At 44.7% G+C, this 22,458-nt stretch overlaps 1 protein-coding gene across 5 annotated transcripts in view; it reads right to left on the bottom strand.

The window, feature by feature from the left end:
- Positions 1 to 22,458, bottom strand: part of TRMU (tRNA mitochondrial 2-thiouridylase) — a 46,118-nt gene that overhangs the window by 18,086 nt on the left and 5,574 nt on the right. For 3 of the 5 annotated variants that reach the window (XM_049884684.1, XM_049884686.1, XM_049884685.1), the window contains 5 exons: positions 21,272 to 21,378; positions 7,043 to 7,165; positions 1,674 to 1,846; positions 197 to 250; positions 48 to 114 (listed from right to left, as the gene is read on the bottom strand). In XM_049884684.1, coding sequence (XP_049740641.1) covers positions 48 to 114; positions 197 to 250; positions 1,674 to 1,846; positions 7,043 to 7,165; positions 21,272 to 21,378 — 524 coding nt within the window. Of the gene's footprint in view, positions 1 to 47; positions 115 to 196; positions 251 to 1,673; positions 1,847 to 7,042; positions 7,166 to 21,271; positions 21,379 to 22,458 lie in introns of those variants that run through there. The other 2 variants (XM_049884689.1, XM_049884687.1) reach the window with 2 other exon arrangements.

Below are 22,458 nucleotides of genomic sequence, written 5' to 3'. Positions count from 1 at the left end.
GCTCACCCGACCCGGGGCAGAGGGAGAACAGCCTGGCGGTGCCTCACCTTGATGTGCTCCCAGGACCTTGTTGTCTTCTATGGAAATGAAGTTCCCAGGCCGAGGCTGCAGATACTGAAAGCAAAGGGTCGTGACCGAGGCGGCCTGGCCCAGGGCAGAAACAACGGCTCCACCCTCTGCATCAGAAAGCACTCACCTGAAGAATGAAATTCTCGAAGTTTCTTTTGCCAACAAAGCAGATGCCCATGCTCTGCAATGAGAGGAGGGCCGCGTGAGCCAAGAGGATGCAGGGCGTCCTGAGCCAGGGCCAGCATGTGACAGGAGGGAGGCTGGGCTCTGTTCTGAAACCCCAAGTGCCTCCTTAGCCCTGCCACCTGCCCACAGCCCCATCCCCTCCCAGGCACAGGGCCTGCTGTCCTCCTGCAGCACGCCTTAGTCCTCCCGGGTTCATGAAGGTCCAAAACACGGGCCCTATCACCTAGGTAAGTAACCTGCTTCATTGCCATGCCCCACAGGCTCTGGCCCCTGTAGCAGAACGTCAGACTAGCTCCACCAGGAAATAATCCTGGGAGTGGAGGGCAGCAAACCTCCAGCAGCAGAAAGAAAACCAAACCTGTCCAGCCCTTCGGGCCCCCATCCCATGAGTGTAGGGCTGAGACAGGGACCACAGAAGGAGCAGGAATTAGATCAATGGGCCAGAAGCGAGAGCTTCAGCAGGAGGGTGGGAAGGGAAGACTCAGGCCCAGCACCCTTTTGCAGCACAAGAAGACAGAGCTGCAGTAGACCTCTCTCCACTGCTGCATCTGCCAGATGGCTTCACACCATGTCTCCTTCTAGAAGACAGGTTCTGTGAGGGCAGGGCCTGTTCCACACAGCACCATAGCTCCTCAGCTCCCACACGAGCAACACCTAGAACCTAAATAGGTGAACTGGTGGGCAGGGGAGACAGGGCAGATGGATGGATGGGTGGGTAGATGGGTGGGTGGGTGGGTGGACGGATGGGTAGGTAGACAGATGGGTGAGTAGGTGGGTGGATGGATGGGTGGATGGATGGGTAAATGGGTGGGTGGGTGAGTAGATGGGTAGATGGGTGTGCGGGTGGATGGATGGGTGGGGGGGTGAATGGATGGATGGATGGATGGGGGTGAATAGGTGGATGGATGGATAGATGGGTGGGTGGGTGGATGGGGGGTGAATAGGTGGATGGATGAATGCATAGATGGGTGGGTGGATGGATGGATAGATGGGTGGGTGGGTGGGTGGATGGATGGGGTGAATAGGTGGATGGATGGATGAATGGATAGATGGGTGGGTGGGTGGATGGATAGATGGGGGTGAACAGGTGGATGGATGGATGAATGGATAGATGGGTGGGTGGGTGGATGGATGGATGGGGTAAATAGGTGGATGGATGGATGGATAGGTGAGTGGGTGGGTGGGTGGGTGGGTGGGTGGGTGGGTGGGTGGGTGGATGGGTGGATGGGTGGATGGGTGGATGGGTGGATGGGTGGATGGATGGATGGATGGATGGATGGATGGATGGATGGATGGATGGATGTCTTCTTCAGGGACAATGATTTGCTAATAAAAGGCATGGCCCCTGCTTTTCCTTGTACCATGCAAATGGTCAACGTAAACACATAACAAATCAGAGGTAAACTGCTCCATCATACCTCCTTTTTCTGAAGCACGTGATGAAGTCTATTCTCAGCAGCTATTTTCTTTACAAACTCTTTCGTTAATCCCCCCAGAGGGAAGATAGTTCTCCTCAAGGCATTCTGGGAAACCTGGCTGAGAAAGAAGGTCTGGTCTTTAAAGTTGTCAGCTGCCTGGAGGAGTTTTACCGCTGCCAAGAGCAAAGAACAAACATGTTACAGGAATTAAAAAAAAAAGTGATACTTTGCCTTTAATAAGGTCCTGTTTACTTAAATAGAATACCCCTGATCTGTCAGAGACTAAAATCAATACTCATTAGTAGATTACTAGGAAAATTAAAAAAAGCAAAAAACAATCGTGGATAATATAAGGAAAATTCTCACCCCCAATTCATCTACTATTGAAAAACGATACAGGGAAGGCAGATTTTTATGTAATAAGGAAATTCATTCTAGTTCATACTTCAGATTATAATATTTTCAAAGGTAAAAAATCATATGAGGAAATGTCCTGAAGTAAGAAAAAAGAGCCAGTCTAAAATCAACTCAGACCAATCTGGGGAAACCGGACACAACACCAACTCATAGAAAGCGCCACTGAGACGGTGTCAGGTGTGCTTTTTCTAAGAGCCAGAATACATTCGTGCCGCGGGCGTTTTCGAGGCCTCTCTTACTTTCCCAGCACTGTACTTTTCTTTCTCAGTGTGATTATTGATAGGTATGTGTTTACTGCTATCGTATTGTTGTGCTTTTTTTTGTGGTGCTTACATCTTCTTTGTTCCTCTTACTTTCCTGCACTGAGTTCCTTTTGTTTGTAGATTTCTCTTTTCTTTTGTTATTATACATTTTGTGTTTACTGAGACTTTACGTTTTTCTTCTTTTTTACTCTGATGAGTAGGTTCGTTAACTTTCTTTGTGGTTGCCTTGAAATTTACACTTACCTTCGTAAGTTTCAACCAGTCTTTATATTGCCTTGACATCCTTGATGTTACATATTACCTTAATTTCCTCTCCATTTGAAAGTTCTATGCCTATACTGTTTCCCGTTTTGTTGTTTTGACATTGTGGTCGTTTACACAATGATGTCTCTGTTTCCCTGTTTTAAGTCTTTAAAAAAAAAAAATTAGCTGTGTTTTATTATTGAGAGTTCTTTACCTAGGTTGGTATCTGGCTGATGCTGTCCTGTGTCCTAGACCCAGTTGTAGTCTGATGTTGTTGGTTCTCTAACCAAAGGACTCCCTTTAATATTTATTGTAAGTTTGTATTTGTTTTTTAAAATTCCCTTAATTTGTTTTTCTGGAAATGTCCTAATTTTGCCATCGTATTTGAGAGACAGTTTTGCAGGATTTATTATTCTAGGTTGGCAGGTTTTTTTCTTTCAAGCTTTTATATATATCATCCCACTGCCTTCCTGCCTGCATAGTTTCTGCTGAGTAATCAGAGTTTAGTCTTATTGTTTCTCCTTTGTAAGTGACTTTTCGCTTTTCTCAAGGTGCTCTCAGGATTCTTTGTCTTTCGTTTTGGCAAGTGTGATTATAATATTTCTTGGTGACTTTCTTTTGGGTTCCATTCTCTATGCAGTTTGTAGAGCATCTTGGATGGTCAACTTGTCGTCTTTCATGATATTTGGCAAGTTTTCTGCTAGCAAATCTTCAACAATCTTCTCCATATTTTCCATTTTCTACCTATTCTGTAACTCCAATCGCGTGCAAATCTTCCTCTTGATTGTGTCACACATAATTCTTAGGTTTTCTTCATGTTTCTTCATTCTTTTCTCAGATTTTTCCTCAAACAAAGGGGCACCCGTGGATTTGTCTTCAATCTCACTGATGCTGTCCTCCATTATTTCAAATTTGCTCCTAAACCGTCTATTGAGTCGTCCATTTCTGGATGAGCTGTCCATTTCCAGTTGCTGTTTTTGTAAGATTTCGAATTATTTATTTCAACATTTTGTTCTTGTATTATTTTCCTGAATTCTATGGCTTTGTCTATGTTTTCCTTGATTTTGGCTATGTTTTGGTGGGCTTTCTCTGTGCTTTCCATGATTTTGTCTGCGTTTTCCTTGATCTCTTTCCTAATCTCTTGGAGAACCCTAAGTATTAGTCTATTGTACTCCATATCAGTTAGTTTCACTGTTTTTTTTCTACCAGAAGGCCATCTGATTCTTTATTTTGGTCACCTGCTGGAGCCATCTTATCCTGCTTACATGCACCTCTCAGTCTGGCCCAGGCATGATGGGCATCTGCGTGGGTGAAGAAAGCCTCCGAGTCTTGGGGATGTGGCATCAGCTGAGGGACACTGGTTGTGGTCTCCTGGGTGGTCAGGATGCAAGGCAGAATGGGGCAGGGCTCGACGAGCAGAAGTGGCCAGTACTGTACTTTTAATTGCACTTCTCTTCTTGGTAAAAAATCGTGTTTGTTTAGAGTCTAAGCAGGCGCCTGTCAGACGCCCTTCTGTAGCTCCTCCTGCATTCTCTATTTTACTGTAAAGACCATCTTCAGGCTTTGAGGCGATGGTGCAAGGTGACTGACCTTTGCCACATGGTCTTGGTTCAGGAAAGGAGGGATCTCTCATCTCTGGCCCAGATCAGTGAAAGGACACAGCTTCCTGTCTGCTGGGTCACAGAATTCCATGATTGGAGCCATCTGGCTCTCTACTCTGGGCTTCAAGGATCGATGGAAAGACACCAAAGCATAATATCAGTATTAGGGCTTCTTTCAACACTTCTCATCTTTATCTAGAGCTAAGAGAAGCCTAAGGACCTTGGTGTCTCAGTGGTTAAGTGCTTGGCTGCTAACCAAAAGGTTGGTGGTTCAAACCCACCAGCTGCTCCACAGGAGAAAGATATGGCAGTCTGGTTCTGAAAAGATTACAGCCTTGGAAACCCTATGGGGCAGTTCTACCCTGTCCTATATGGTCATTATGAGTCAGAACTGACTCAACGGCTATGGCATAAGAGAAGCCTCAGCAAGTCAGACAAAGCGTGCACAGGATGGCAGTGACAGTCACAAGTGTGGCAGCTCTGGGTGCAGTCAGTGTTCTCTACCCCTGAACTCAAGGCTGATTCTCATACCAGCCATGTGAGATGGAACCATCCCCATTTTACAGATGAGGAAACTGAGGTTCACATGATTAAAGGCTTGCCCAAAGAATCCAGGTAGAAAATGGCGAGGCGAGAAGCTGAACCCAGGCTTCTAAATCTTGATTCTATTACTTTCCACACATAAAACAATAAACCAGTTTAACAACGAAAAGTAGAATCCAGTCAATGGGTCATAGGTAAACAGAGCAATCTGCCAAATCCTACTTTTTATTTCAAAATGGAATTCAGTCAAACAGGTTGCGTGTGTATCAAAGCCGCAGACCATGGGGTGCAATCTGCATTACCTTCTCCTTGCTCTGGGTTATTTTAGAACAAAGTCAAATTCTATGATTTTGAGAAAAGAAAGTAGCCACTCTTGAACTGAACGACCATCACGGAGGGAGGCGGAGGGGAGCTAGCAGCAGCCGAGGGCCGGCATGTGCAAGAGCTTTCTCACACCCAACAGCTCCTCCAGGCCCGTGGCCACTCAGCTAGGCCAGGCACAGCACCGCTCGTTACAGAGGAGACCAGGGCCCAGGGGCCTGAGCGAGGCTCTCTGCCCTGCTGGGCCCACTCCCCAGGCCAGGCCAGGCCAGGCCAGGCCAGGCCAGGCCAGACAGCCTATCCCACCTCCCCAGGGCAACTAAGTACAACAAAAATACAAAGGCTTTCTGTGCCTAATAAACGCACTAGAAACAAAGACGCTGTGGGAGTATTAAAATAACCCATCAGACCTAACCCAATGTGGGCCAGTGTCATCGGCAGAGCCTGAGAGTCCCTGTGGCCTGTGGGAAAGGCCCAGACAGCAACACAGTAACAAGTCCTCAATCTACTCTGGCCGCTCACATCCAGGGTGACATGGTGAATCTGCTGTGGCATTCCCAAGTGGCCAGGCTTTGCATTCAAACTTGTGTCTTCCTGAAACAGAGATGCTTCCTGTGTGAAGAGGCCCAGGACCATGAAAGGAGGAGCTGAGAGGTCCCCCCACCCACCTGAGCAGCAGGGCAGACACAAGGCAGGCCCTGACTCCTCACAGCAACCTACAGACAGTGCGAGGCTCCCCAGTAAAGGTCAGTGCTGCCCCTGTCTGGGCCAGAGTCATAAGTTACGTGGGAACTTTCTGTTGTGAGCACATCCGGCTTTCTTAAAGAGATATGGAGAGAAAGAGAGGGAGGGATACAAGAAGGGAGGGAAGGATACAAGAAGGAGAGAAAAAAAGAAATAAACAGGGCGGCCAAGCAACTGCAGCACACTGGCCACAGAGAAGGCACAGCGCCACATGCCTGCTCCTGCCTCCGCTGGGCATGGTGACACCAAGTGAAGAACTCAGCAGTGCCTGCTGCAGCAGGAAGAGCTCAAACTACGGAACCAGGCAGAACCAGATTCAAGTCCAGCTCTACCACCTGTAGTACAAAGGACTTAACCAAGCCTCCATTTCTGCATCTGTAAAATGGGGATGAGAATATGTACCATGGAATATTGCTAACAGGACAGAAGTGAAACACAGCCATGTAAGCACCTGCCCGCTCCCGGGGACTCTCACTGCCCACAGGTGGGGCTGGAAGCAAGGCTGGAGCACTGGCCATTCAATGACGCCCAGGTGACTGTGAGGCCGGATGTGGAGCAACGTTGCCAATGAGAAATGCCAATCCTGCAGAAAGGTGGCCCTGGGCCCATTCTTCTTTCACTTAATAATGCTGTGAGCTCATCTTTCTACACACAGGTACACGAGAACAGCCCAGCAGCATCCCACCCAGGTCCCTGTTTGGCCTTTACATTCTTCCAGAAGGGAGAAGCTGTGCTCTCTCCAACACTCGTAAACCAGTTTGTAGATACACACGGTCTTTGTAAACAGTCACAAAGCCTGAGCACTAGGGCTGTGCTGAGAACGCAGGTCCCATCCCACCTGCTGCACCGAAGGACACCTGGCCTCGAGCCCTCTAAAACTCCGTGGCAGGAGAGGCCTTGGATAAACCTACAGCACCTCAAATGCCATCGTGAAATATCTCCTCGAATGTTATTCGATCCTTCAACTCACCAACCCACGGAGCCTACGGCTGGATTATAAATTATTGATTCCTTTTTTCACTAGCCCCTGCCCTGGCACCTGACCTGGCTTCTCCTGTTCCCAGTCACAGACCTCAGGGAGAATGGCCCTCTTGGCAACCACTTCTCAAACATGAAACCAAACAGACAGGCTCACACAGAGGGATGGCCGACTGCTCAGATTACAGCCCGCTGTCATTCTTCAAAACAGCTACTTTGTTCACAAACAGTTGGCTCTGACCTGGGCACACTGGCTTACCGTTTCTAAATTCAAATCGATTTCTGAAAAGCCCTTCTGGCCTCTGAATGTGCTTCTGCTGGAAGACTTCGTCATCTTCCAGGGATGTCCTGGCGTAGTGACCTGTGGCCATGGCATCGGCTCCTGTGAGGTGTTGAAGCACAAGGGTCAGATGGGAGCCTCACGCTCACTGGCCTTGGCCAGCATGAGCCTCAGACAGGAAGAAGTGTCACACACCAAGTCTCACACTGGACAGTCTCCACACCTGACCTACCACCAAACAAGGAGATCCTGCGAAGCAGCAGCGAGCATCTCAAATCCTGCTAGACCAGCAGCTTTTCCCTCTGATCTGAAACTGCTAACAACCTTGCTACATAGTTGCAGCTTTCAGAGGCTTTCAAATGTTAACCTCTATCCATTCCTTCACTCTAGCTCAAGGAAATAATCAGATATGCATATAAAGATTTAAGTACAAACCTCATTCTAGTATTTCTTACACTAAGGAAAAATTGAAAACAACCAAAATGGGGGAGGGAGGATCCCGGAGCTACTGCAGTTGATATTTACAAAGAATTTTTTAATGAATCAGACAATGCTTGTAACAGTGCTAAATCAAAAAAACTAAACCCGTTACCATCAAGCCGGTTCCAACTCAGCGACCCTACAGGACACAGTAGAACTGCCCCACAGGGTTTCCAAGGAGCAGCTCGTGGATTTGAACTGTCGACCTTTTGGTTAGCAGCCAAATGTTTAACCACTGCACCACCAGGGCTCCGTAACACTGTTAAGTATGGAAAATCTGTGCTGTACAGACCCCGTCTATTAAACACACAGAAAAAAGATGAAGAGAAATCTCAGGTCAGTTTGATCCTAGGAAGTGAACTTACAGATTTTTCCTCCTCTTTTGACTGTTCTGTAATTTTAAAATTTCTTTAATAAATATGTATTATTTTTATCACAATGAAGGTCCACCCAACACATTCAATTTCTTCTTTCTACATTATGCAGAAAAGTGAAAGAACCTACCAAGGCTCGTATTAGTCTTTAACGTTCCCATTATGGGAAAATTTCAGATATTCAGTATCGTGAAACTTTTTCCTGAAAGGTGCAGCAACAAAACTGATTAGACACTCAACAACCGCAACTAGCTGTATGTGGACGAGAGCCACAGCGAGAATGAACTGCTGCAAATACACGTTCACGACCTGAAAAAGCACCAAACCAGACCCGTTGCGCGGAGTCCGTTCCGACTCACGGTGACCCCACAGGGCAGAGGAGAACTGCCCCAGAGGGTACCTTTACTGAAGCAGCCTGCCACATCTTTCTCCAACGGAGCAGCTGGAGGGTTTGAACCGCTGACCTTTTGGTTAGTAGCCAGGCACTTAATCATTGCACCACTAGGGTTCCTCAAAAAAGGATTAAGGGGAGGCGGAGCCAAGATGGCGGACTAGGCAGACGCTACCTCGGATCCCTCTTACAACAAAGACATGGAAAAACAAGTGAATCGATCACATACATAACAATCTACGAACCCTGAACAACAAACACAGATTTAGAGACGGAGAACGAACTAATACGGGGAAGCAGCGATTGTTTCCAGAGCCTGGAGCCAGCGTACCAGTCAGGTACGGCACAAGCACAGAGACCTGCTCCACCCCCCTGAACTAACCCCGGGAGGGGGACTAGCCGGTTCCACGGGCGGCGTGGGACGCAGCCGTTAGGAGAAGTCCCCGGGAGGCAGTGACTGATCTTGGAGCAGAAAGAGCAGCATCCGAGCCGGGGAACCGTCCCACAGGGATTTGGACTGCACGCAGGTACGCCATAAACACGGAGAGTTGCTCCACCCCCTGAACTAACCCCGGGAAGGTGACCATCCGGGTCGCGCGGGCGGCGTGGGACGCAGCCGGTAGGAGAAGTCCCCGGGAGGCAGCGACTGGTATTGGAGCGGGGAGAACAGCGTTCCAGCCGGGACACTCGGTCGCGGCACAAGCACGGGGAGCTACTCCACCCATCTGAACTAACCCCGGGAGGGGGCCCACCTGGTTCACGGGGGCGGCACGGCCACGCGGCTGGAGGGACGAGAAGTCCCCGGGAGGCAGCGACAGATTTTGGAGTCGAGAGTGCACCGTCCCAGTAGGGGAGCCTTGACGCTGGGCGTGGGGCTGGAAGCGGAGGATCTGACCGTGACTCCAGCGGGCCAGACCCCCCGGGGGCAATCTCCACACAGACAGCACACATAGGCGACGCGCCCGCGGGAATCTCAGATATAATAGTCATTCCAAGCAAGACAAGCAACTCTGGCTATATTCTGAGGTGCTACTCTCCTATCTCTCTGTTCCCTCCCCCACCCTCCCCAGGCGGCTTCATTAACATCTGAATAGCCTGAGCCAGAGGGAGAACTCTGATAGGGATCTGACTGCAGTTTTTTTTTAGCGGATTTTCTGGAAAAACTAGTTTCCCAGTGATGGCTCGGAGACAACAATCCATATCAAACCACTTAAAGAAGCAGCCCGTGACAGCTTCTCCAACTCCCCAAACAAAAGAATCAAAATCTTTCCCAAATGAAGATACAATTTTGGAATTATCAGATACAGAATATAAAAAACTAATTTACAGAATGCTTAATGATATCACAAATGAAATTAGGATATCTGCAGAAAAAGCCAAGGAACACACTGATAAAACTGTTGAAGAACTCAAAAAGATTATTCAAGAACATACTGGAAAAATTAATAAGTTGCAAGAATCCATAGAGAGACAACATGTAGAAATCCAAAAGATTAACAATAAAATAACAGAATTAGACAACACACTAGGAAGTCAGAGGAGCAGACTCGAGCAATTAGAATGCAGACTGGGACATCTGGAGGACCAGGGAATCAACACCAACATAGCTGAAAAAAAATCAGATAAAAGAATTAAAAAAAATGAAGAAACCCTAAGAATTATGTGGGACTCTATCAAGAAGGATAACCTGCGGGTGATTGGAGTCCCAGAACAGGGAGGGGGGACAGAAAACACAGAGAAAATAGTTGAAGAACTTCTGACAGAAAACTTCCCTGACATCATGAAAGACGAAAGGATATCTATCCAAGATGCTCATCGAACCCCATTTAAGACTGATCCAAAAAGAAAAACACCAAGACATATTATCATCAAACTCACCAAAACCAAAGATAAACAGAAAATTTTAAAAGCATCCAGGGAGAAAAGAAAGGTTTCTTTCAAGGGAGAATCAATAAGAATATGTTCTGACTACTCAGCAGAAACCATGCAGGCAAGAAGGGAATGGGACGACATATACAGAACACTGAAGGAGAAAAACTGCCAACCAAGGATCATATATCCAGCAAAACTCTCTCTGAAATATGAAGGCGAAATTAAGATATTTACAGACAAACACAAGTTTAGAGAATTTGCAAAAACCAAACCAAAGCTACAAGAAATACTAAAGGATATTGTTTGGTCAGAGAACCAATAATATCAGATATCAGCACAACACAAGGTCACAAAACAGAACGTCCTGATATCAACTCAAATAGGGAAATCACAAAAACAAACAAATTAAGATTAATTAAAAAAAAAATACACATAACAGGGAATCATGGAAGTCAATAGGTAAAAGATCACAATAATCAAAAAGAGGGACTAAATACAGGAGGCATTGAACTGCCATATGGAGAGTGATACAAGGCGATATAGAACAATACAAGTTAGGTTTTTACTTAGAAAAATAGGGGTATATAATGAGGTAACCACAAAAAGGTATAACAACTCTATAACTCAAGACAAAAACCAAGAAAAACGTAATGACTCAACTAACATAAAGTCAAACACTATGAAAGTGAGGATCTCACAATTTACTAAGAAAAACGCCTCAGCACAAAAAAGTATGTGGAAAAATGAAATTGTCAACAACACACATAAAAAGGCATCAAAATGACAGCACTAAAAACTTATTTATCTATAATTACCCTGAATGTAAATGGACTAAATGCACCAATAAAGAGACAGAGAGTCACAGACTGGATAAAGAAACACGATCCATCTATATGCTGCCTACAAGAGACACACCTTAGACTTAGAGACACAAACAAACTAAAACTCAAAGGATGGAAAAAAGTATATCAAGCAAACAATAAGCAAAAAAGAAGAGGAGTAGCAATATTAATTTCTGACAAAATAGACTTTAGACTTAAATCCACCACAAAGGATAAAGAAGGACACTATATAATGATAAAAGGTACAATTGATCAGGAAGACATAACCATATTAAATATTTACGCACCCAATGACAGGGCTGCAAGATATATAAATCAAATTTTAACAGAACTGAAAAGCGAGATAGATACCTCCACAATTATAGTAGGAGACTTCAACACACCCCTTTCGGAGAAGGACAGGACATCCAGTAAGAAGCTCAACAGAGACACGGAAGATCTAATTACAACAATCAACCAACTTGACCTCATTGACTTATACAGAACTCTCCACCCAACTGCTGCAAAATATACTTTTTTTTCTAGCGCACATGGAACATTCTCTAGAATAGACCACATATTAGGTCATAAAACAAACCTTTGCAGAGTCCAAAACATCGAAATATTACAAAGCATCTTCTCAGACCACAAGGCAATAAAACTAGAGATCAATAACAGAAGAACGAGGGAAAAGAAATCAAATACTTGGAAAATGAACAATACCCTCCTGAAAAAAGACTGGGTTATAGAAGACATCAAGGAGGGAATAAGGAAATTCATAGAAAGCAACGAGAATGAAAATACTTCCTATCAAAACCTCTGGGACACAGCAAAAGCAGTGCTCAGAGGTCAATTTATATCAATAAATGCACACATACAAAAAGAAGAAAGAGCCAAAATCAGAGAACTGTCCCTACAACTTGAACAAATAGAAAGTGAGCAACAAAAGAATCCATCAGGCACCAGAAGAAAACAAATAATAAAAATTAGAGCTGAACTAAATGAATTAGAGAACAGAAAAACAATTGAAAGAATTAACAAAGCCAAAAGCTGGTTCTTTGAAAAAATTAACAAAATTGATAAACCATTGGCTAGACTGACTAAAGAAATACAGGAAAGGAAACAAGTAACCCGAATAAGAAATGAGAAGGACCACATCACAACAGAACCAAATGAAATTAAAAGAATCATTTCAGATTATTATGAAAAATTGTACTCTAACAAATTTGAAAACCTAGAAGAAATGGATGAATTCCTTGAAAAACACTACCTACCTAAACTAACACATTCAGAAGCAGAACAACTAAATAGACCCATAACAAAAAAAGAGATTGAAACGGTAATCAAAAAACTCCCAACAAAAAAAAGTCCTGGCCCGGACGGCTTCACTGCAGAGTTCTACCAAATTTTCAGAGAAGAGTTAACACCACTACTACTAAAGGTATTCCAAAGCATAGAAAATGACGGAATACTACCCAACTCATTCTATGAAGCCACCATCTCCCTGATACCAAAACCAGGTAAAGACATTACAAAAAAAGAAAATTATAGACCTATATCCCTCATGAACATTGATGCAAAAATCCTCAACAAAATTCTAGCCAATAGAATCCAACAACACATCAAAAAAATAATTCACCCTGATCAAGTGGGATTTATACCAGGTATGCAAGGCTGGTTTAATATCAGAAAAACCATTAATGTAATCCATCACATAAATAAAACAAAAGACAAAAACCACATGATCTTATCAATTGATGCAGAAAAGGCATTTGACAAAGTCCAACACCCATTCATGATAAAAACTCTTACCAAAATACGAATTGAAGGAAAATTCCTCAACATAATAAAGGGCATCTATGCAAAGCCAACAGCCAATATCACTCTAAATGGAGAGAACCTGAAAGCATTTCCCTTGAGAACGGGAACCAGACAAGGATGCCCTTTATCACCGCTCTTATTCAACATCGTGTTGGAAGTCTTAGCCAGGGCAATCAGGCTAGACAAAGAAATAAAAGGTATCCGGATTGGCAAGGAAGAAGTAAAGTTATCACTATTTGCAGATGACATGATTATATACACAGAAAACCCTAAGGAATCCTCCAGAAAACTACTGAAACTAATAGAAGAGTTTGGCAGAGTCTCAGGTTATAAAATAAACATACAAAAATCACTTGGATTCCTCTACATCAACAAAAAGAACACCGAAGAGGAAATAACCAAATCAATACCATTCACGGTAGCCCCCAAGAAGATAAGATACTTAGGAATAAATCTTACCAAGGATGTAAAAGACCTATACAAAGAAAACTACAAAGCTCTACTACAAGAAATTCAAAAGGACATACTTAAGTGGAAAAACATACCTTGCTCATGGATAGGAAGACTTAACATAGTAAAAATGTCTATTCTACCAAAAGCCATCTATACATTTAACGCACTTCCGATCCAAATTCCAATGTCATATTTTAAGGGGATAGAGAAACAAATCACCAATTTCATATGGAAGGGAAAGAAGCCCCGGATAAGCAAAGCACTACTGAAAAAGAAGAAGAAAGTGGGAGGCCTCACCTTACCTGACTTCAGAACCTATTATACAGCCACAGTAGTCAAAACAGCCTGGTATTGGTACAACAACAGACACATAGACCAATGGAACAGAATTGAGAACCCAGACATAGATCCATCCACGTATGAGCAGCTGATATTTGACAAAGGACCAGTGTCAATTAACTGGGGAAAAGACAGCCTTTTTAACAAATGGTGCTGGCATAACTGGATATCCATTTGCAAAAAAATGAAACAGGACCCATACCTCACACCATGCACAAAAACTAACTCCAAGTGGATCAAAGACCTAAACATAAAGACTAAAACGATAAAGATCATGGAAGAAAAAATTGGGACAACCCTAGGAGCCCTAATACAAGGTATAAACAGAATACAAAACATTACCAAAAATGATGAAGAGAAACCCGATAACTGGGAGCTCCTAAAAATCAAACACCTATGCTCATCTAAAGACTTCACCAAAAGAGTAAAAAGACCACCTACAGATTGGGAAAGAATTTTCAGCTATGACATCTCCGACCAGCGCCTGATCTCTAAAATCTACATGATTCTGTCAAAACTCAACCACAAAAAGACAAACAACCCAATCAAGAAGTGGGCAAAGGATATGAACACACATTTCTCTAAAGAAGATATTCAGGCAGCCAACAGATACATGAGAAAATGCTCTCGATCATTAGCCATTAGAGAAATGCAAATTAAAACTACGATGAGATTCCATCTCACACCAGCAAGGCTGGCATTAATCCAAAAAACACAAAATAATAAATGTTGGAGAGGCTGCGGAGAGATTGGAACTCTCATACACTGCTGGTGGGAATGTAAAATGGTACAACCACTTTGGAAATCTATCTGGCGTTATCTTAAACAGTTAGAAATAGAACTACCATACAACCCAGAAATCCCACTCCTCGGAATATACCCTAGAGATACAAGAGCCTTCATACAAACAGATATATGCACACCCATGTTTATTGCAGCTCTGTTTACAATAGCAAAAAGTTGGAAGCAACCAAGGTGTCCATCAACGGATGAATGGGTAAATAAATTGTGGTATATTCACACAATGGAATACTACGCATCGATAAAGAACAGTGACGAATCTCTGAAACATTTCATAACATGGAGGAACCTGGAAGGCATTATGCTGAGCGAAATGAGTCAGAGGCAAAAGGACAAATATTGTATAAGACCACTATTATAAGATCTTGAGAAATAGTAAACCTGAGAAGAACACATACTTTTGTGGTTACGAGGGGGGGAGGGAGGGAGGGTGGGAGAGGGTTTTTTTATTGATTAATCAGTACATAAGAACTGCTTTAGGTGAAGGGAAAGACAACACTCAATACATGGAAGGTCAGCTCAATTGGACTGGACCAAAAGCAAAGAAGTTTCCGGGATAAAATGAATGCTTCAAAGCTCAGCGGAGCAAGCGCGGGGGTCTGGGGAACATGGTTTGCGGGGACTTCTAAGTCAATTGGCAAAATAATTCTATTATGAAATCATTCTGCATCCCACTTTGAAATGTGGCGTCTGGGGTCTTAAATGCTAACAAGCAGCCATCTAAGATGCAGCAATTGGTCTCAACCCACCTGGAGCAAAGGAAAATGAAGAACACCAAGCCCACATGACAACTAAGAGCCCAAGAGACAGAAAGGGCCACATGAACCAGAGACCTACATCATCCTGAGACCAGAAGAACTAGTTGGTGCCCGGCCACAATCGATGACTGCCCTGACAGGGAGCTCAGCAGAGGACCCCTGAGGGAGCAGGAGAGCAGTGGGATGCAGACCCCAAATTCTCATAAGAAGACCAAACTTAATGGTCTGACTGAGACTGGAGGAATCCTGGCGGTCATGCTCTCCAGACCTTCTGTTGACACAGGACAGGAACCATCCCTGAAGACAACTCATCAGACATGAAAGGGACTGGTCAGCGGGTGGGAGAGAGACGCTGATGAAGAGTGAGCTAATTATATCAGGTGTACACTTGAGATTGTGTTGGCAACTCTTGTCTGGAGGGGGGATGGGAGGATAGAGAGAGAGGGAAGCCGGCAAAATTGTCAAGAAAGGAGAGACTGAAAGGGCTGACTCAAGACGGGGAGAGTAAGTGGGAGTAGGGAGTGAGATGTATGTAAACTTATATGTGACAGACTGATTGGATTTGTAAACGTTCACTTGAAGCTTAATAAAAGTTATTATAAAAAAAAAAAAAAAAAAGGATTAAGGAACGTATTATTACATCTTGACTAATTTTCTGTTGTTGTGTTGTTAGTTGTCATCAAGTGGGCTTAGACCCATAGTGACCCCATGTATAACAGAACGTAACACTGCCTGGTCCTGTGCCGTCCTCACAATGGTTGCTATGTTTTAGCGCATTGTTGCAGCCACTGGGTCATTCCATCTGGCTGAGGTCGCCCTCCACTTTACCAAGCATGGCGTCCTTTCTAGCAACTGGCCTTCCTGGTAATGTGTCCAAAGTAAGCAAGATAAAGGCTTACCATCTTCACTTCCGAAGAGCATATGGCTGTACCTGCTCCAAAACTTATTCATGAGCAAGATGAAAAACCCACCTTAAATCTACTTCCTTAAAGAACAACCACTCACACCTTTACGGCAGGGTTCTTTCTGAGGACCTTGAGCTCAGAAGTCTAGGTCTCAGGTAGTTTCACTGTGTGGCACTGCTCCATCAGGCCATTCAGACGAGAAAACTTCACTCATCAACTTCTTTCCACGGCATTCCTGGCCCATAGCCACTCAGGGGCTCCCTGCACAGCTGCGGTGACAGGGAGTTAGCACTCTCCAAAGGCCAACATTACACCCCTGAAGCGCTCCGTTCCTGTCCTCCACTCTGAGCCACGATCTTTCTCTTGCTGATCCTAACTCTGCCCTCTCATGTCACACGCAGAGAATGCAATCCCAACTCAAACCCTTGAAGACCATTATTATGAGGAGGCTCAAAGTACCTGGAGCAGTTCATCAGATGCCTTATTCCCAGACAGCCTCAAAATCAACATTGAACCACACTCCACGGACCTGTGGCTCTTCTTGAACACACTGGGATGAAATCTAACACACCAGATGTGGTCTAACCAGGCCGACCACTGCTAGACCGTCCTCTCCCTTTTCCTAACATTATCTGACCATCAAGGCGACCTGCATTGAGTGTGTGTGTTTGTGTGTGGTAAAATACACGTAACATAGAAGTTACCATTTTAAAGTGTGCAATTCAGCGACATTAAATACATTCACAATGTTGCACAACCATCACCACTACCTTGTTCCAGAACTTTCTCACAGAAGCCCCATACACACTGAGCAGTCACTCCCATTCCCTCCTGCCCCCAGCCCCTGGCAACACCAGCCTGCTGTATCTATGGAGGTAATGATTCAGGATATTTCATATAATGGAATCATACAGTATGGGGCTGTCATGGATTGAACTGTATCCCCCCAAAATATCTGTCAACTTGGCTAGTCCATGATTCCCAGTATCCTGTGACTGTCTACCATTTCGTCATCCAATGTGATTTTCCTGTGTGTTATAAATTCTGTCTCTATGATGTTGATGAAGTAAGACTAGCGGCAGTTATGTTAGCGAGGCAAGGCTCAATCTACAAGGTTAGGTTGTGTGTTAAGCCAATCTCTTTTGAGATATAAAACCAGAGAGACTTGGGGACCTCATGCCACCAAGAAACAAGAGCCCGGAGAATACTGCGTCCTTTGGACCTGGGGTCCCTGTGCTAAGAAGCTCCTTGACCAGGGGAAGACTGAGGACAAGGACCTTCCTCCAGAGCCGACAGAGAGAGAAAGCCTTCTCCTGGAGCTGACACCCTGAATTTGGACCTGTAGCCTCCTAGACTGTGAGAGAATAAATTTCTCTTCGTTAAAGCCATCCACTTGTGGTATTTGTGTTATAGCAGCACTAGATGGCTAAGACAGGGGACTTTGAGTCTGGCTGCTTTCACTCAGCCTAATGTTCTCGAGGCTCACCCACATTGTAGCATGGATCAATGCTTCATTCCCTTTTAAATGCTGAATAATATCCCACTGTACAGAAAGCCCACATTTTTCTTATTCATGCATCTGCTGATGGACATGTGGGCTGTTTCCACCTTTTGGCTACTGTGAATAGCGCTGCTATGAACATTTGTGTCCAAGTTTCTGCATGAACACATTTTCAATCCTCTTGGGAATACACCTTGAGGTGGAATTCCTGGGTCAAATGATGATTCTATGTTTAACTTTTTGAAGAACCACCAAACGGTTTTCCACAGCAGCTGCACCATGTCACATCCCAACCAGCAATGGATGAGGGTTCCAATTTCTCCACACCCCCGCCAAACCGTGTTATTTCCTTATTTTATTTTTTATGGCCATTCAAGTGGATGTGAAGTGGTTAGGAAGTAGCACCTCACTGAGTTTTGACTTCCATTTCCCTAGTGACTGAAGTCATTGGGCATCTTCACGGGCTTGTTGGTCATTTGTTTTGCTCTAGTGTTTACAACAAGCACATCCAACTAAAGTCCCCAGGTCTTTGGGACACAAATGGCAACCAAGTCAGGTGTTCCCAGCCTTGTACTGGGAGAATTAACTATTGAGCCAAATCAGCAAACTCCGCATTTACTGCTGTTAAGTCTCATATTTTGGTGTTAGCCCAGGGCTTTTTAAATTGTACCTAAAAGTGTTCTTTGACTATCTAGTTCCGTGAATCAACATTTTGTCATCATCACCTCAGCTTTAGGTCACTTTCAAATTGGATCTACAAGTCTTCTTTGGCCTCATGCGAGTCCTTACTAAGTGCTGACAGGACAGAACTGCGAGCACCCTGAGGCCACCACTGGGCCACTGGCACAGAAAGACAAGTCCTAGGGTGTGGCCATCCACAGCTGGGTGAACTAGAAGGGGACAGAGCAAATCGAGAGGCCAGTACCTGGAACTTCAGTAGCTGAAGCTGACCCCAACTGCAGGGGACAGGAAGAAGAAACTAGAATTCACAAAGTATAGCAGATACCAAGCAGTAGGCTAAGTAAGCAACTCAGGACAAGAATCAGGAAAATTCAAGAGAAAAAAAACAAGGCCCCCGGGCACCTGCTAACTCAGAACTGAAGCCATTCTCAGAGTCTACCTCCCAGCCAAAGATCAGACAGCCCCATAAAACAAACAGTAACACACCTGAGGAGCATGCTTCTTAGTTCAATTGAGTGAACGAGACCAAACGGGCAAGATCTGCCCAAAAGCAAAGCTGAGAAAGCAGGGAAGGGACAGGAAAACTGGACCAGGGGAACCTGCGGTGGAAAAGGAGAGAGTGCTGACACATTGTTGGGATTGCAACCAATGTCACTAAGCAATCTGTGTTTAAATAAGAAACGAATCTGCTCTACAAACTTTCACCTAAACCACAATAAAAAATAAATAAATAAAAGAGAAAGAACTAGGGATGCCCTAATAGGCAAATGGAATCTATAGAGAAGGCATTTAGGAACGGACAAAATCTAGAGACTCAGATGGGCAGGCAGGTTGTCAGCTGGTAGCAGGGCCTTGACCATGGGCTGGACTCTGGAGCAGACCACTACAACACAGCATCGAGCCCATAAAAACAGAACAGAGACCCAGGATCCAGAATCAGGGTACAGACAGCAGACCTCTTCTCAGAACAAAGCAGAAACTCATTGTGCAAGCAAGAGAAAAAGTAGGATTCGTGAAGAGGACGGCTCAGTGCTGCGCTTGCTGAGCCCTGAACGGGGGCTCCAGAAACCTCCCCTGGATGCAATTATGTTGGGAACTCGAGCTGAAGGCAGAGCTGAGCCTGCACCAGCATCTGACAGCCCCAGCAGAGAGGCACGGAGATTCTGCAAAGGCAGACAGGCAGGGCAGGTCCAGATGATACCCAAGTCCCTGGTGAGTTCCACAGACCACAGATAAGTCGTCTAGAGACGAGGTGCTGTCCTGTCTCCTGTGGGCTGCGGCCACCTCTGCACTGCTTCGGCTCTTGGTTGACGGAGTCTTCTCCTCACTAGAGTGAAATGAAGCCACACAGATACCACGTAGTCCTGCGCCCACTGGCTGGTGCCCTCCCCACAGTGGGCCTCTTCCACCTTGTGTTCTTGCTCTGACCAGGCCTTTAAAAGCGCTTCTGTTGTCTTTGGTATTTTCCCAAAGCTCTAACCTTCCAGGTACACTCGTAGACGTCATTCCTCATTTGTTTTTCCTTGTTGTTGTTATCCCTTTAAGGTTACTAACAATTTATATTCACGATCTTACTTTTTAGAATCTCCCATCCCTCCTGGGCACCGTCACTTTTCAAGGCTTTGGCCAGGGATCAAACATATGTTTTCTCAGACTTTTTGAAGTTGGTTTTCCTGAAATGACTGTACATGCCCTCACATTTTTGAGGTCCATGATGGAGGGGCCACTCTCTCTTCCCAAGGATCCTATCATTTGCAAATCATCAGAAAGTTCTTTGTTACTCAGAATGAAATACAAAATTCCATCGTTAAAATATCATCGCTCAAATCACTACCTAGATAGCAGACAAGTGTTAACTTTGGTGAAGGGAAAGAGGGTGCACAGTACAGGGGAAATCAGCACAACCTGATCAAGGCAAAGTCACAGAAGCTTCTTAGACACATCCAAACACCTTCTGGGACTGAGTTACTGGGCTTGAGGCTGGGGACCATGGGCTCGGGGGACATCCAGGCCACTTGGCATAACATCGTTCATAAAGACAGTGTTCTACATCCTACTTTGGTGAGTAGCATCTGGGGTCTTAAAAGCTTGTGAGCAGCCACCTAAGATACATCTATCAGTCTCATCCCATTCAGAACAAAGAATGAAGACACAAGGAAAACATCAGTCCAGAGGACTAGCAGGCCACATGAACCACAGCCTCCACCAGCCTGAGCTCAGAAGAATCAGATGGTACCTGGCTACCACCACCAACGGCTGTGACAGGGATCACAGTAAAGGGTGCTGGACAGAGCAGGAGAAAAACGTAGAACAAAATTCAAATTCACACACACACACACACACACAAAAGGCCAGACTTACTGGTCTGACAGAAATTGGAGGAACTACCAAGACTATGGCCTCCGGATACCCTGCTAACTCAGAACTGAAGCCACTCCTGAAGCTCGCCTTTCAGCCAAAGATTAGACAGGTCTATAAAACAAACAATCACACACATGAGGAACATGGTTCTTGTTCAGTCAGATGGGCAATACCTGCGCAAATGCAAAGACAAGACGGCAGGAAGGGACAGGAAAACTGGAAGAATGAAAAAGGGGAACCCGGGCTGGAAAGGCAGAGAGTGCTGATCCAATGCGAGAATTGCAACCAATGTTGCAAAACAATTTGTGTATAAATTTTTGAATGAGAAACTAATTTGTTCTGTAAACTTTCACCTAAAGCACAAAAAAATTAAAAAATGAAAGGTATATTTAATGATTATCTGAGAAAGGTATAAAACAAAGCTGTGATTAATAATAGTTAAAAGTAAGTTATGAAGGTAGCAAAGAATTCTTAAGAATTTGTTTTTTGAAACATGTTAAGTATCATTTTAAAACTAAGAGTATTTGGTAAAAACTAATAATACCATCGTTCTCACCGCCTCCTCTCCTTCAGAAAGAAGGTGTTTGCTCCTGGCTATCTCTGAAAATCTCTGATTTTAAAAAAACAATTGAAAATAACCCTTTACTTACCGAGGTTATCCACAGCATAATGGAAAAAGCAGTTGAACTTGATATGCTTGTTGCACACTATGTCAGGATTTGGAGTCCTTCCTTTTTCATACTCATTTAAAAAATCACTAAAAAAAAATAAAATAAAAACCTTACATTTCTAAGCGTAAAACATTCCTCAAAAAAAAAAAAAGTTACATTACTTGCTTAAGAGTGTTTCTACATCATAACAAAACTACAACTTTCTTTCTGTAAAACAGAAGTACTTCCATAAAGGCCATTTTCGGTGTTTTCATCAAATACCTGTATCTAGCTAGCTGTACTTTTCATTAAGTCTGTGACGACGCATAAACCTGGGTGAATAATAGACATGGTGTCATTACCTGTGGCTGTGGCCACTCTGTCTCCCCAAAGGCTCCCAGGGGCCTGAGGTCAGGAGAGGAGGGGAAGAGGGGCCGAGAGGGACTCACTGAACACCTGCTTCCCTTGTCTTCTCCAAAGAGGAAGGCTCAGATGAGGAAGAGGCATGCCTGAGTCGGAGAAGGAGGGAAATCCACATTTATAACACCGGGCCCTATCAGCCATCCTGCCATCTGAGCCTGGGCAAACACCAAATGCTTCACTAATGTGACCATACATAAGTCCGGGGTGCAGAAGGGGGGGTCAGCCCCTCCCACCAAGTGGATTTCTGCTCTACCAGGCTGGCCGGACATGGGAGGAGGATGTTACAGTGCAGCCTGCGAAAGCCAGAACCTGTTGGAGAAGGAAACTCAAGTACCTTCCTCTAAAAGAGGGCGACAGAAAAGTGGAAAGCCTGTACCCTGCCAAAGGCAGGAAGCTTGCAAGACCTGGAAGAACAAGGCAGTTCCACAGAGTTGCAGCTCTCACAGGTTTCACTGTACTGTTCTAGGAAGACTTAGCAAAAAATTAATAGTTTTAGGGTATTCACTTCAAGAGGGTCAACTTAGCCGGCTGCCGTGAAGTCAACTCTGACTCGTGGCGACCCCATGTGTGCAGAGGAGGACTGTGCTCCACAGGGTTTTCAGTGGCTGAGTTTTCAGAAGTAGGTCATCAGGCCTTTCTTCCAAGGAGCCTATGGGTGGGCCTGAACCTCCAACCTTTCAGTTAGCAGCTGAGCACGTCGACCATTTGTGCCACCCAGGGATTCCTTCAGTACAGTAAGCACTTAACACGATCTGCTGGGGTTA

The sequence above is a fragment of the Elephas maximus genome, chromosome 4 (assembly GCF_024166365.1).
Source record: "Elephas maximus indicus isolate mEleMax1 chromosome 4, mEleMax1 primary haplotype, whole genome shotgun sequence".
Classification (NCBI taxonomy): domain Eukaryota; kingdom Metazoa; phylum Chordata; class Mammalia; order Proboscidea; family Elephantidae; genus Elephas; species Elephas maximus.
The sequence above is the reverse complement of the archived record's forward strand: the minus strand, read 5'-3'. Positions and strand labels throughout refer to the sequence as shown.